This window comes from Leptidea sinapis, chromosome 25, assembly GCF_905404315.1.
Source record: "Leptidea sinapis chromosome 25, ilLepSina1.1, whole genome shotgun sequence".
NCBI classification, from domain to species: domain Eukaryota; kingdom Metazoa; phylum Arthropoda; class Insecta; order Lepidoptera; family Pieridae; genus Leptidea; species Leptidea sinapis.
In genome coordinates, this window is record NC_066289.1 from 6666455 (window position 1) to 6681052 (window position 14598).

The 14598-nt window shown below is 36.7% G+C and overlaps 1 protein-coding gene across 1 annotated transcript; it reads left to right on the top strand.

Moving 5' to 3' along the window:
• The first annotated feature begins 3594 nt into the window (after positions 1-3594).
• LOC126972104 (phospholipid phosphatase 1-like) lies at positions 3595-14156 on the top strand. Its single transcript, XM_050818692.1, has 6 exons — positions 3595-3791; positions 3967-4121; positions 6999-7189; positions 8241-8355; positions 11535-11708; positions 12589-14156. The coding sequence occupies exons 1-6, from the start codon at positions 3722-3724 to the stop codon at positions 12682-12684; spliced, it is 801 nt and encodes a 266-aa protein (XP_050674649.1). The 5' UTR covers positions 3595-3721; the 3' UTR covers positions 12685-14156.
• Positions 14157-14598: the final 442 nt, after the last annotated feature.

Sequence of the window (14598 nt, forward strand, 5' to 3'; positions counted from 1 at the left end):
TGCCGTGCTCTATTAATGACGCCCAGCTTCTTCGAAGCCAATTTGGCTTGCCCTCCAGATCGCCACGGAATTGGCAATCGCTCGAGATTTCGAGACCCAGTATTCCGATACTAGGCGAGGCTTTAAGGAAAGTGTTGTCGAAGAGTGGTGATACGACAAATGGGGTATGTTTAGTGGTAAACGCGCAAACTTGAGTCTTCTGGGGGTTAAATTGGACAAGGTTCAATTTTCCCCATTCCGCGACCTTCTCGATAGAAGACACAAGATTCTCCCGGCATTGGTCGACGATTTCCCGAGAGAGACCTGCATGGCCCGGGTATATGGCATCACCAGTGCTGTCGTCTGCATAGCAATGTATGTTGGAGATGTCCAACATATCATTGATATGCTGAAGAAACAGCGTGGGAGATAGCACACAGCCTTGGGGCACTCCAGCGTTCACGGGCTAGGGATTCGAGAAATAGCCGTCGACAACGACCTGTATGCTGCGCCCAGTGATGAAGCTGGAGGTCAACTTGCATAAGCTCTCGGGAAGCCCAAATGATGGAAGTTTTGAGAGGAGCGCCTTGTGCTATACACGATCAAAGGCCTTCATAATATCCAGGCTAACTGCCAGGCTTTCCCTCTTGCTTTTAACAGCCGCCACCTATCTATGTGTTAGGTATACCAGAAGATCGCCAGTCGACAGACCATGGCAAATCCGTACTGCCGGTCGTTGATCAACTGGTGAACCTCAAGGTATACCAAGAGTTGGCGGATATTTATGCTCTTCATGATTTTGGAGAGCAATAGCAATAGGTCTGTAGTTTTCCGGAACAAAACTGTCTCCTTTTTTTTTTTGGATCGGATGGATAAGGGCTGACTTCCATGAGTCAGGGACTACGCCTTTTGAATAAGAGTGCCGGAATAAACGCGTTAGCACCGGCGTCAACTCAGGGGCACACGTTCTAAGCACGCTTGGAGAAATGCCAACCGGCCCGCTCGACTTCCTGACGTCCAACGAAAACAAAGCTCGCCGAACAGTTTTATGTCTGAACTGTACTTCAGACATGGAGCTCTGACACCGCGGGATGGTCGGCGGTGTTTTTACGTTGTCGTCAAGAGTCGAGTTGGAGGCAAAAAGAGTGCAGAGGAGATCGGCTTTCTCTTTTGCCGTATGGGCCAGGGTGTCATTCCTCATGTGCAACGGCGGCATGGACAGCTGGTTGAAGTTAGCAAGAGCAGCTTTCGACAACGACCAGAACCTGCGTGTTCCGGTCGGGTAACTGGAAAGCTGCTAGCCGATTTTGACGACATGCTTCGATTTCGCACGGGCGATTTGCCACTTAAAAATCTGGAGGCACGGTTTTATTTCCTCTTTGAGCCCAGCGCCGCAACCCAAGTTCGATACCGCTGTTTTTTGCAGTCAGATGCTGCTATTTATATTTCCGTAGACCTTTTCAAGGTGTACAATACTTAGTACATTATTTTGATAAATCTCGTTTGCAATTTATGAAACCTTAAAAATAACAGTATTTCTCCACTATTTAATGGATGTTATTATACATATAAACCTTCCTCTTCAATCACTCTATCTATTAAAAAAACGCATCAAAATACGTTGCGTAGTTTTTAACATTTAAGCATACATAGGTTTATAGGGACAGAGAAAGCGACTTTGTTTTATACTATGTAGTGATAATAGGTCCATCCTGCACCGCAAGCAGCTCCCGTATGTAAGCGCGTTATTGCAAATGTCAATCATTTATGTATATTTAAATGTATTTAATTTTACATTTTTACATAACATTTGTACATTTTTAGATTTCGTTCGAATCTCATTGCTGCTGCTCGGTGGATAGTTACAATACGAATTAATCCGAGAGAATTATGTTCGATGTCAACTAAATACAAGATAATATGTTTCCAGTGTTTCAATAACAAAGAAAAGTATACTACTATTACTACGATTCTACTGTAAATTATGTCCGAATGCTCTACCAACGAAAAGGTAAAAAATATGTTTGCCATCATTTTACCTTTTTTACCTATTAATTCTTACTTTCTTTTTGAATAATAAGATTACTGTCACTTTGTTTAGGGACTGCATTTTTTTGCAAAGGTGAAAGTCAGAATAGTAATGATGACCTCAATGATCCTCACGATTTGGTTATGACATGGCTGGTTTGTAATTTGTCATATTATATAATTATTTTATTTAATTTAATTTTTGAGTGACGGATGGCTGAGCAGTAGGTATCATATTAAGTTAACAATCTAAACCTACCAAGTTTGAATCCTACTCCGTGCACCAATGAGTAATTAAGTGCCTTAATTATTAAGTTAACTTTAGTCGCCTAAGGCATATTTTATTCCACCATCCACCATCTCGTGAGCTTACTAATTTGTGGTACTCAAACTTACTATTCGCAGTTAACAAGTCGGTGCAACCCATGCATTTTAAATGGTGACATAGAGATCTCACCACAAAACCAGCTCTATATATATCCAATGTATAGCCCCAAAAGAATTGGATTTCAAAAATGATCCCAAATTCGATCTCTGCACCCTCGAAAACCTCGGATATACCCGGGAAGGGCGCTTCTATAGTCTCGCGTTTTCATTTCATCGAGTTTCAAAAAACAACGATTCTAAAGAAGTTACAATTCAAAAATTTTTGCAACAATAATTGTGATGTTTTAGTAAATTCTAAATTTATATTTTGTTTCTTCTTTCTTATTACATAATATATTCTAGTATATCTTACAATGTACTGATTTAGGGAATGTCTATTCACTTGAAACATTATTTGACAGTCAACACTGCATACAGACGCGTGCAGTGTACCCACAGAATGTACGTACGTCACGCTCACGCACACATTAAATATTATAATGTTACTTCCATAGAATAATAACGCTCAGAATGATAGTTTCATTCATAGTTCCTGTCAATATAGAAGTAACATTATACTCAATGTGTGCGTGAGCGTCACGTACCTACTTACATTCGCCAACACGGACACAGACAGCCAAATAATGTTGCAAATGAATAGACATTTCCCTAAATCAGTAAATTGTAAGAAATACTAGATTATATGTAATAAAGAAAGAAGAAATATAATATAAATTAGAATTTAATAAATACATCACGTATTTAATTATTGTTGCAACAATTTTTAAATTGTAAGTAAAGAAATTCCTTAGAATCTAGAAGAATTTGTGTATTAATCCTAGAAGTGAGGATTATCACTTTAAAAACATAACATATTGTTTACAATTTAAATGTCAAAATAATATTACAAAATACGCTTTGAATAAGAACCCAAACAATACGATTATTTTGCAGTAAGCGTGCAGTTGCGGACTGCAATGCAGTTTTATTAGTGAAATATCTATCCCTGCACCGCAACGTTTCTGCAAAATAACTGCAACAGGCTAAGTTTGTAACGTTTACTTTGGAAATTAAACAATAAACATAGAGCAAACACTGTTAAATTGACGTACTCGTAACGTATGTAAGTGTCAATCTTGGAGTTGACGGTGTGGAATGGCAAAATTGAAATACTTACTGATTAACAAAAGTCAATTTTGACACAATTATTTTGTTGTTGTATGGAGTGCTGAGTGCTCACTGCTCACTCAGTACACTGTGCAATATAAATGTTAATTTCAGCATATAAGGAAAATAATAAATAAAAACATAGTTAACAATTTAAATACTTACTTGCTTGAACTTGAAGATGGAACTGCTCAGCAGTGTGTTGAACAAACTTAAATTTCTATGGTTTAAAACAAACCGGTGGCACAGAGGTAAATTGACCAAGGAGAAGGAGTGTTAATATTATTAGTTATTACCTTTTTTATAAAAGTTTCGAGTACGAAATCGCTAATATATAGGTGCCTCTGATATTTTAAAACTAAATAGCTATTTATAACATGCTTTCCCTTGCATATACAAAGTCTTACTAATAAATTGTTATTTTAGTGATATTTATATTCGTAATAGTGCATTTACAATTATTACCTGGGGGGCAAGTTGGTTTCCAATGCAATGACCCTGCATTATCACACCCTTACACAGGAGACACTGTTACCTGGAAATGGCTAATGGGAGTCACCATACTATTACCATTACTTGTCGTGAGTATAATATAGTTATTTAAATTTTATATTGGCATTAAATATGCTACAATTTATAAAAAACTGACAACTTTCACCACTACCACTAACTGTAAACTTATGTTGAGTTAGGGGCCATTTAAACAAATGAGTACTGTTAGTAACTTTGAGATCTAATAGAACAAACAAGAAATTATGGTCAAACCAATACTGATGTTTTTTTAACATTGGTGCACATCCTTTTTGTGCTTATTTTACTTCCATTTGACCAGAACATTACTCTCAGTTTTGGCTCTTACTAGTGGAAGGATTCTTGGTATAGGGTGCTGGTTTGCTTAATTCACCAAATGGCATTCCTGCGGGTTCTAAGGGTGCCATAGTTAGTATAATCTTAATATATATAAATTATGTGCCACATTGTTTGTCCGCGATGGACTCCTAAAGTAATGAACGGATTTTAATCGGGATTACTTCTTTGAGTGCAGTTTAGTCCAACTTGAGAGATAGGATAGTTTATATTTCGATTTGGGACCCATAATTATTTTTAATTCCATTTTTGTTTTGTATGGACATATTTACTATGAGAGAATTTATTGACGCACGTTTTGACAGTTTTGCTGTGAAACAATTTCATTACAGTTAACAACAATGATGTTCTATACTACATTGACAGTGATCATAATTTACAAATGATTCTTGTTGTTATGAAATATTATTGACAAATACAGAAAAAAACAGTATTTTTTTATTATGCACAGAACAACATCTGTCGGGTTAACTAGTTAATATATATATAAGGGTAACAAGACTTAACACCGTATCTCAAAGTGACAAGCCCAGCTGCAATGCTGCTCGGGGTTTCTCAAGAATATTAGGAAGCACTGAAAGGCAGGATTGTCAAAGCACTTTTTGAAACTTTACTGAAGTAGGTGTTACGTTGCGGAAATCCATAATTATACAAATGATTTCGGTTTTCTTTAGTGTTAATTGATCGAGAGTCTCGTGCCAGATTTTGGTGAGACAACACGTCCTGAGGATGCCTCATGTAGAGGCGAAACACGTGTCGAATTGTTTAAAAACAAATATTGGCAGAATTAACAATAAAGTAAACTTAAATCATATGTATAAAGCACATTTTCTTAAAAAAATTAAAAACAACAATATCCCAGTCTTATAAGATTCCCTTGACCTGTCATAGTTCCAACCCCTTGCCAGACAAACATTGTAAATTGTAAGACCGTAGTACCATTTACCTGCCAAAGCCACTGCAACCTAAACTCCATAATGGACCATTGTTCTTACCTGTGTTGGGAGCATGCGCTGACAAAGTTTCAGCTTTTATAAAATAATGTAGGTCTGGGGTCCACGGGCTGTTGCTCTATTACTGTTCACATATTGTTGTTTTTTGTAGTCTACCACACATTCTAGCCGAGAGGGTATTGTTAAACTTTACATATAACACAACTTTCAATCTCTTTAGAGTTGTGTACTTTTACACAATGTTTTCCTGTCCTGTAAGGGTGTTATATTTTGAGAGTGTGTTATCTAACAACTTACCAAATGGAATGTGTTTTGAATGGTAGCCATTAACAGACACAATGACTCAAATACAATTCTACCCTCATAAAGGACTTAAAGATACAGCAAGATACCATGTAAAAAAATTGTTATTTTTTTAAAAGTTATAACCCTGACTTCGGGAATTAATTAAACAATTTAAATTTGAAAACAAAATTGTATAGATTAGAAAGAGTGATATCTCAAGTAAAATTCCTAATATGCAATTATTGGGGTTGAGCAGGTATCAACTGTAAAGTAGATCCTGTAGATGAAGCCATAACCTGAGAGGTGAACAAGACATATAAGATTTATCAACGATTCGTCATTCTAGCGGTTGGCTCAGTGGAAAAGCGCTCGCACGGAACGTGAGAAGTCCAGCATCGTGCATAAATTTTGGTTTCAAATTTAATTTTTGTAAAATACCATGTATTTATAAATTAATAGATTTGTTATAATTTTTTGGGAAATGATAGCACATTTTATGTATGTAGCCAAAAATGACAATGACGTAATGCCGAACGCGTACTAATTACAATAATTAACAAAATGCAAAACATATGATAAGGTAATTAATAGTCTGGGTATTTCAATTTCGTGTGGGAACGTAACTACAAATGAAACAATGTTGCGTCAATTTCGGAGAAACATACTCTACACATTAATGAGTTATAATAGTTGTAGTCAGTCGATTTTCCTTGTTAATGTTTGTCATTCAGTATTCGCAACTCCCATCATCATCAGGATATAATATGCTTTAGAGTTATAAAAAGAACAAGATGGAACCTTAGATAATTTATACGTCTAGAATCTAGATACTCTGCTAGACAACGAAGAAAACATGCCGGTTTATTATTTTAGTGTGCGTGACAAGATAAGTCTTAAAAAATTTCATAAAATCATTCTTAGCTGACCTCTACTTGGCGATAGGAATATTTCAAGTCTCTACGCCTTATGGTTCCAGAGATATCGTGACAAGTCAATGCAGAGGTTGAAAGCTCTCATACTATATATATTGGATTCGCTTAAAATTGGATTACTTATTTTTCACCCATATTTGTGATTGAAGATATGTTATTTAAGGTTATGACACGTTTGAAATTGGTAAAAATAAAAAATAATAACCAAAAAATTGAGAAAATCTGCTTTTTTTGTTTAATACCCATAATTTCTAATAAGGATTCTCAGTTTGAACAGAGCTTTATTTTCGCGATACCATGAGCTCTATAAGTACCATATTGTCGCCTTCCATGTTATTGGAACACTCCCGTAAATTATCAATAAAGAAAATAAAATATGATTCATTTATCATCGCTCGTATAAAACTTATAATTTTTGTAGTTATTACTTGTGGAGAAGCGACAATGCAACAGAGAGTATTCTAAGCAGCAAGCGCTGAGATGGTACAAGGAGTATATGTTTGGGTTCCTCTTGAACCTCACCTTCGTGCAGACATTGAAGCTGATAGTGGGCTCACCTCGACCCCATTTCTTTGACACCTGCGATCCGAAGGAAGCTATGTCTTGCCAAGAGTGAGTAATTACACCATTACACTTTATATATTTTTTCGTTTGATCAACAGTTGAGCCAAATCTCAAGTTGCAGACACTAGTGCGCCCAAAAATCTAACAAATGTGATAGTTCTGGGTGGTATCGAAGGCTGTTGTGCTCTTGGTAACTTCAGCCAGCCATCCCTGCCTCCGCTGCGCAAGGGAATTGACACCCGGGCTCTCAAGGCATACGAGAAAGCCGATATTTTGGGCACCCTTATTGCCCTAATTCGAATCCTAGCGACAATGTGAAGACAGCACAGACCATCCGGCGCTGTAAGCGCTCTTTTTTTTATGGAAAAGGAGGACACGTGCGTACGGGTCATCTGGTGTTAAAGTGATCACCGCCGCCCACATTCTATTGCAACACCAGAGGAATCACAGAAGCTTATTACTTCAGTTTTTGTCTTTCTTGCACCTCAGGTGCGACGGAGAGTGTTCCGAAAGGTTGTTTGACTGGATTACTGCTACCGATCCTCACCATCTTGGTGGCTTTCCCTCACAAGGTAGTGTCTCGGTGAATTTTCTGCCCCATACAACCAAACTGTCCAACGGGCTTCCTTTCATAGTGTTTCCCGGACGATGCGACATGGGTATCTTCAACGTCCGATGCCTTTTACTAGTGAAACCTTATTTTTATCAGACTTCAAAAAAGGAGTAGGTTCATTTTTTATTTGAAAGCTGGTGCTTCCCGTCCGTGTCAGCCAAGGTAGGTTTGTAACTACATGCATAGTTATAGGTGAAATGTGCTTGAGTCGCACGCGCGACGTGAGGAGGCGAGAGGCAAGAGCAGGGCCGCGGCGGGAGAACACCGATTCCAAAAATAACAATGATCGTAACTAGAATTAGATTGTATAAAAATACTCAAAAATATTTATACTTTTAAGTGCATATTACAGCTATTGTTTTGGAATAGCGCATTGAAGTCGGTCGTTTTTTTTTTTATTTTTTTTTTAATTTTTCCATTGGGTATCATCATGAACATGATTGTCAACCAACAAGCGAGTACTATTTAAGTCCCCTTTATCTTCAGGTCGGAGTACGTATCAAGTTACACCTGCACGAAGGCATATTGGTTAAGTCAGTCAGATAAGAGCTTTCCCTCGGGACATACATCGCTAGCAGTCCATGCTGGCGTTTTCATAATTGTGAGTATCTTATAGTTTTCTAGCTAACCAGGATTCAATTCATAATGAATAAAGCAAAACAAAAACGTATTTCTGAATAATCCATGTATTAATTTGGAAAAAAAATTGTAGCATTTAAAATTGGTAGGACCTAGTGTATAAGTCGTCTATTGCTTTATAATGGTGAATTTATATTATATCTGCATCCCTCCCAAGTCTACGAAGTTTTCAATCATAGCTTGTAAAAATTTAAGAATAAAATAAATAATAAGGGGCTTTCTCTAAGTGTTTAGTAAATAAATTCCGGCGGGGCTGCAAAGTTGTTTTCAAAACCCGAACCTAGCCTAACCTGAACAAAGCATACAAGATTTTATGACGATTCGACACTCGAACGGTTAGCTCAGTTGGTTAGAGCACCGGCACGGAACGCCGGAGGTCGTGGGTTCGAGTCCCGCATCGTTCATAAAATTTTGTTGTTTTTCAAATTTTATTTGTGTATCTATTACTTCAATAAAAAATCATATAAGCGTAACAATAGTATAGATAATAATATATTCCACAAACAAGAAATTATGAAAATGGAACATTCCTAATTTAACACTGAAATAATTTAACGGTTTCCTATAACTTAACTGTTGACAGCACAACGTATGATGTAATACAGTAATAAAAAAGTATGTCGTGATCGGAATACGTGATAAATTAATTGCGAAGGTAATGCGATACTCAATATGTTTTTATTGAGTATCGAGTCCTTTAAAAAAATACCGTTTTGCTCTACTAAAAAAGCAACTTGCTGCGGAGAAATTGAACCACTTCCACTGAAAATATCTTTCTCTAAAAGATTTTTTCTGTGTACGGACATAAACACACTCTCACACTCACGCACATACGCAAACACACACATACATACACACACACACTCGCACTTGCAAGGGTAAACAGAACACTTTTTTTTCTAATATTACATTTTATAAAAAAAAGATAGCTTAAGTATTTAATCGGGGAGCCACAATACATTCACTCCCGCTCAACACCTCAGGGAGGAGGGGATGGCTGAAAAACAGCGCTGCATGGAAACATAAATCCATGATTCCATGTCAGGTGAAGCTGAGCCTTTTCCTTTTGCCTTTTGTATCATCGCGTATCCTAATTGTTCATTTTATATTTATAATGATTTGTATGGCAATAAATAATTTATTATTATTATTTCTCTTCATATACTTACAATAAATCGATATATAATATAAGTGATGCAAAAAGATTTGATCCTTTAAGTTTAGAGCACTAGGTTTAGCGTAGTGAAAGTTTACAAAGAGTAGTGTAGAAAGTTGAAATTAATAATATTATATAATTTTGGTTCATTTATATTAAATTTCAAGCAGATCTTTCTAGTGCTCGTCGTACAAGGTCGTGGCCGAGGGCCCATAGTATTGTGGAATAACTCCTTTAAAAATTTCTCATGTTAAATGCTAATGTACCTAAATTACACATACAATAAGTGTTCCATATTTAAATATGTTATGCTTAGATTAAGGATTGGTCTCCGCTGCGCTCCAACTGGATACCGCAGGCGTATTCGCAAAGTGCGGCAACTAATACTACGCCCAAATGGGCGTACTCGAGCCAGTCTCGAACAATGTGTGACGACGTGCCACATGTTCTGTCAGATTTAATAATTGAAACTAAAATGCCGAGTTGCGTGGTAAAACTTTGTAAAAATAATACTACAAGAAATAACAAAGACACTGGGATCACATATCATCAGTAATTATTTTGCATTTTATTAATTTCAATGTAAAGTAACACGACGCAATTTATTATTACAAAATTTGAAAGATGACATTGACCCCCTTATTCATAATGGTCCGCTAACTTTAAACAGCCGCTTAGGAGTGTTTTTTCTCATTCTGACTTAAGTCAATAGAAGAAGACAGAGTGAGAATTAGCAATGCTTTAAGTTAGCAGACTTATGAATAAGGGGGTGAGTGTCAAGATGCCTCGCACATAAGCATCTAATAGTAGCCGTAATAAAATAGCGATTGTTCTTAGTTGACCAATCCTTAATCTAAGATGTTATTTTAATATTTAACAAGACCTCCATGCTCTTACTTTTAGGTACACACATTACATTTAGCACTTCGCTCCATTGTCAATTTTGTTTGCAAAAATGTTACTATGTTATATCGTACACCAATAATTGAAATATGTAAAGTGGTCTTAAGTACGAGTCTCTCTGATACTGTGGCTGAGTTCTATAGACTTTACTAACGTAAGACTTGGCTGAGTGTAAGCTTAGCATAATCTTTGATTTCGTTTTTATATATTGTGGTAGTTTATAAACGCCGGATTTTTCGGAATTATTTAATCGATCTTTGCCATTACATATTCGATTGACATTGTTATTCGTTCGGAAGGACACATTAATATTGTTTTTCCTAAATATTTTAGCTATTTTATCTGATATTGGACCAATATATGTCAAACTACCCACATATTTGGTATTTGATTGTGGTTTTTTTATGAAAATAAGGGATGAGACGAGCAGGACGTTCAGCTGATGGTAATGCTACCCATTACAATGCAGTGCCGCTCAGGATTCTTCAAAAACCCAAAATTTCTGACTGGCACTACAATTGCGCTCGTCACCTTGAGACATAAGATGTTAAGTCTCATTTGCCCAGTAATTTCACTAGCTACGACGCCCTTCAGACTGAAACACAGTAATGTTTACATTACAGCTTCATGGCAGATATAGGCGCCGTTGTGGTACCTATAATCTAGCCGGCTTCCTATGCAAAGGAGCCTCCCACTAGTAAAAAGTCTAAGTTTGCTCTATTGATCCTGAGCCTTAGTGGAGAATTTGCGTGTATGAAGCTACGCCTCCCATCAGCTTAGGTTGTCTTCCTCCAGCCAACTTCTAACCTAAATCCCCACAGCTGAATATCTGAGTGATCGAATAGCCTAGGACTAGATTGTTATTATTTTATATCAAATTTATGTGCAGTAGTACATAAATTGTATATTTTATTAAAAAGAGCGCAAAAAAAAATGCTGGCAGAGTTTCTTGCGCCGCTTCTTTTCTTTCAGAGCGTCATTTGTTTCCGAAGCGGTGGCAGTGTGTACTGACATCAAAAAGAATTCTAAAGGAGTCAATTTCGAGAAAATAAATACATTTAATGCTGAATATTTCGTTCCAGTATTATTTATGCCAAAGAGCGATGGACATGTCCGCGCGGGGAGTCCGCGCCGTTCAAACAGTATGTGTAGCGAGTGTGTTCCTGTGTAGTGTCTCCAGGATGTGGGATCACCGACACCACTGGTGGGACGTGCTCGCGGGCGCCGTGATAGCTGTGCCTTTTTTGTTGTATACCGTAAGTATCAAGTAATTTACTGTTTTTTTAGTAGAACATTAGTAGTTATTTACAGTAGAATGTAAAGCTATTTTATTGTAATAAGAAGGGATATCTTATGTATTTTTAGAGTATTTAATGTGTAGTATAGAGTGTTGGTTGCCTCTCAGTCGAGAGGCGCCGATTCTATCCGCACCACGTACCAATGTGTTTTTGATTTTATAGTTCATAATGTACGTTTAAGGCCGGACTGCATTATAGCGTCGCTGTGCAGCAATCGCAAGCTCGGCAGTAATCGTCGAAATATTATTGCAATCATTTCGTATGGTGTATGTCTCACTAGAGCGATGCTGCAATGTGCGTTGATGCACTTCGCGGCAGAGTTGCCTCCGAGAGAATAGTTTGACGTGCAGCGACGCTCAGTGCGATACAGCAAACGGCGCGTCTCTGCAGTATGCGTATTGTCAAGTTTATAGAATTTTTAAATTCTAAAGTAAGTGTCAGTGTAAGTGTGAATCATTAAGAATGTGAGGAAACAAATAGTGATATTAGTCTTCTTGATAGCGTGATATGTCAGCATTCCTTTTCTTTTTATCTCTTCCATAACTCGTTCTTCTGCACACAACAAAAAAATAATGACCAAATCTTTGTCACTATAGTTCATCTTGTAACGTTGTTCGTACGCGTACTGGTATCGAAATGACGCGATCTGCCGCTTACTGCGGCTTACTCCATCGCGCGACGTGTAGCGACGCACCGGACAGCGCCGCTCTAATGCAGATCGACCTTTATTCCGCGCTCTTGCAATGAATGAACATTGTGATGAAACTGACACACCTGACATTTTTTTTACTGTACCCTTTCAACTTTATCTTGAACTAATCAAGTTTCACTATTTCAGATATTCATTTTGTGCAAGAACTTTGCATGTGGAGTACCGAAAGATGCGGGGGCTACAGTCAAAAGTGACCAAAGTGAATGCATTCCAAGTATATAATAAGATAAATACGATCTAGTAAATCTTAAATAGTCATTTGAAACCGAAAAAGTATGCGATTTTTTTATAAATGTGTTATAACTATTGAAATTTCTTTTTTAAACAAAAATAACAAAAGGTTTATCTTGTAACTAATGCCTTATTTTTAGTTTAAAATTATTGTTAATATTGTAGTTAAAGTTGTTTTTTTTCTTTCGCTATAGATTTAGACTAATTTTATCGATGGTTTTGCGTAGGTCTGATTATTAGGTAACTCAATGTATCTATAATTTGTAATTTAACAATTACTGCAAAATAAGTAACTGTTCGTAATATTTTACATCTGATCTGCTGAAGCCTGTACAACTTGTAGTCTCAAATCAAATGAAAATGGTTAACACAAAACAGGAGAACATTGAATAATAGAACGAGTGTGTGCGGGCTTAGGACTTAGGTACAGTCAGCGTCAAAAAGATGGCGTCACGAATATGCGATATATTTGGTGCTTTAAATGTTTTTGACCTTTATGGTGTCCCGATATATTTGACTACTTTGGATGACGCGATCTTATTGGTCACTTTCGGTGAATCGTTTTATATGTGGTAAAGATGGGTGTTGCCATGTTTTTGAATACATCTATCTATCTTTTTGACGCTGACTGTACTCATGTCTCTACCTCTATCATATCTTCGCGCTAGCTAAGAAAGGTCATAAAATGACTTATTTATGTTGTGACATCTGTAGATAGCATATATTTTCTATTCTAACAGTTACCTGCAAGATATGTAGGTACGTTCTAGTTTTTTAATTATTAATGTGATAAGTTCAGTGATTTTCTGTATACGTAAATTATTTTCGCAACTACGACGAGAGCGCAGAAGTCCGTATATCGGTGGCTTGTTTCTCTCTCTCGGATCCCTTTGGGTTTAAAAAAACTTACACTACTTACTCTGAGAGACAGGGCTCTTATTATATATACAGATGTGTTTATAATTATGTTCATTCCTCAAATGAAAGAATTTTAATAATTCTCCAGAGGTAACATGTATGAATAAAAGATACATACATAAATCACTATTTTCAATTGCAAATTTACTATAGATTAGTGTTTAATGAGGAGTTTTGACCCACTTTTGCGCCTGTCTATCTTATCTAGCTTTTAAAAATTTATTTTTGCCTATGAGGACAACTAGTCATATTTTGTGATATTTTTCAAGGCGGTCTTACGACGAAAACAATGTATTTTCAAATAAATTATAGTTGAGTGAGTTTGGTAATATTAATACTGATGTAAAACTTCAAAATAGCTTTTACTTTTTATATTAAATATTTGTGTGACAGCCCTATTTTTGATATTAAATGGTTTTGTAGTAAGATTGAAGATGTTTGACATTAATTGTCCACTGATCTGTTTGCTTTACAATTAAGTGCAATAATAATTTATGTATTCTTTATAAAGCAATTTGAGGCAAAAATATATTTTCTATTATTGTCTTTGCATTTTCATTTCTCACCAATTACATAGTTATTATGTAAATAACTAACAGCTTGTTTAGTTTTGATCTATTCCAAAAAAAAATTTTTATTTAACTGTAGATTCGATTGTATCCAATCGTGCTTAGAACGTGTGCCGCTGAGTTGACGCCGGTGCTAACGCGTTTATTCCGGCACTCTTATTCCAAAGGCGTAGTCCCTGACTCATGAAAGTCAGCCCTTGTCCATCAGATCCAAAAAAAGGAGACAGTTCGGATCCGGCAAACTACAGGCCTATTGCCATTATCTCACTGCTCTCCAAAATCATGGAGAGCATAATTAGCCGCCAGCTTTTAGTATACCTAGAGGGTCACCAGTTGATCAACGACCAACAGCACGGCTTTCGCTATGGTCGGTCGGCATATGATCTTCTGGTATACCTAACACATAGATGGGCGGCGG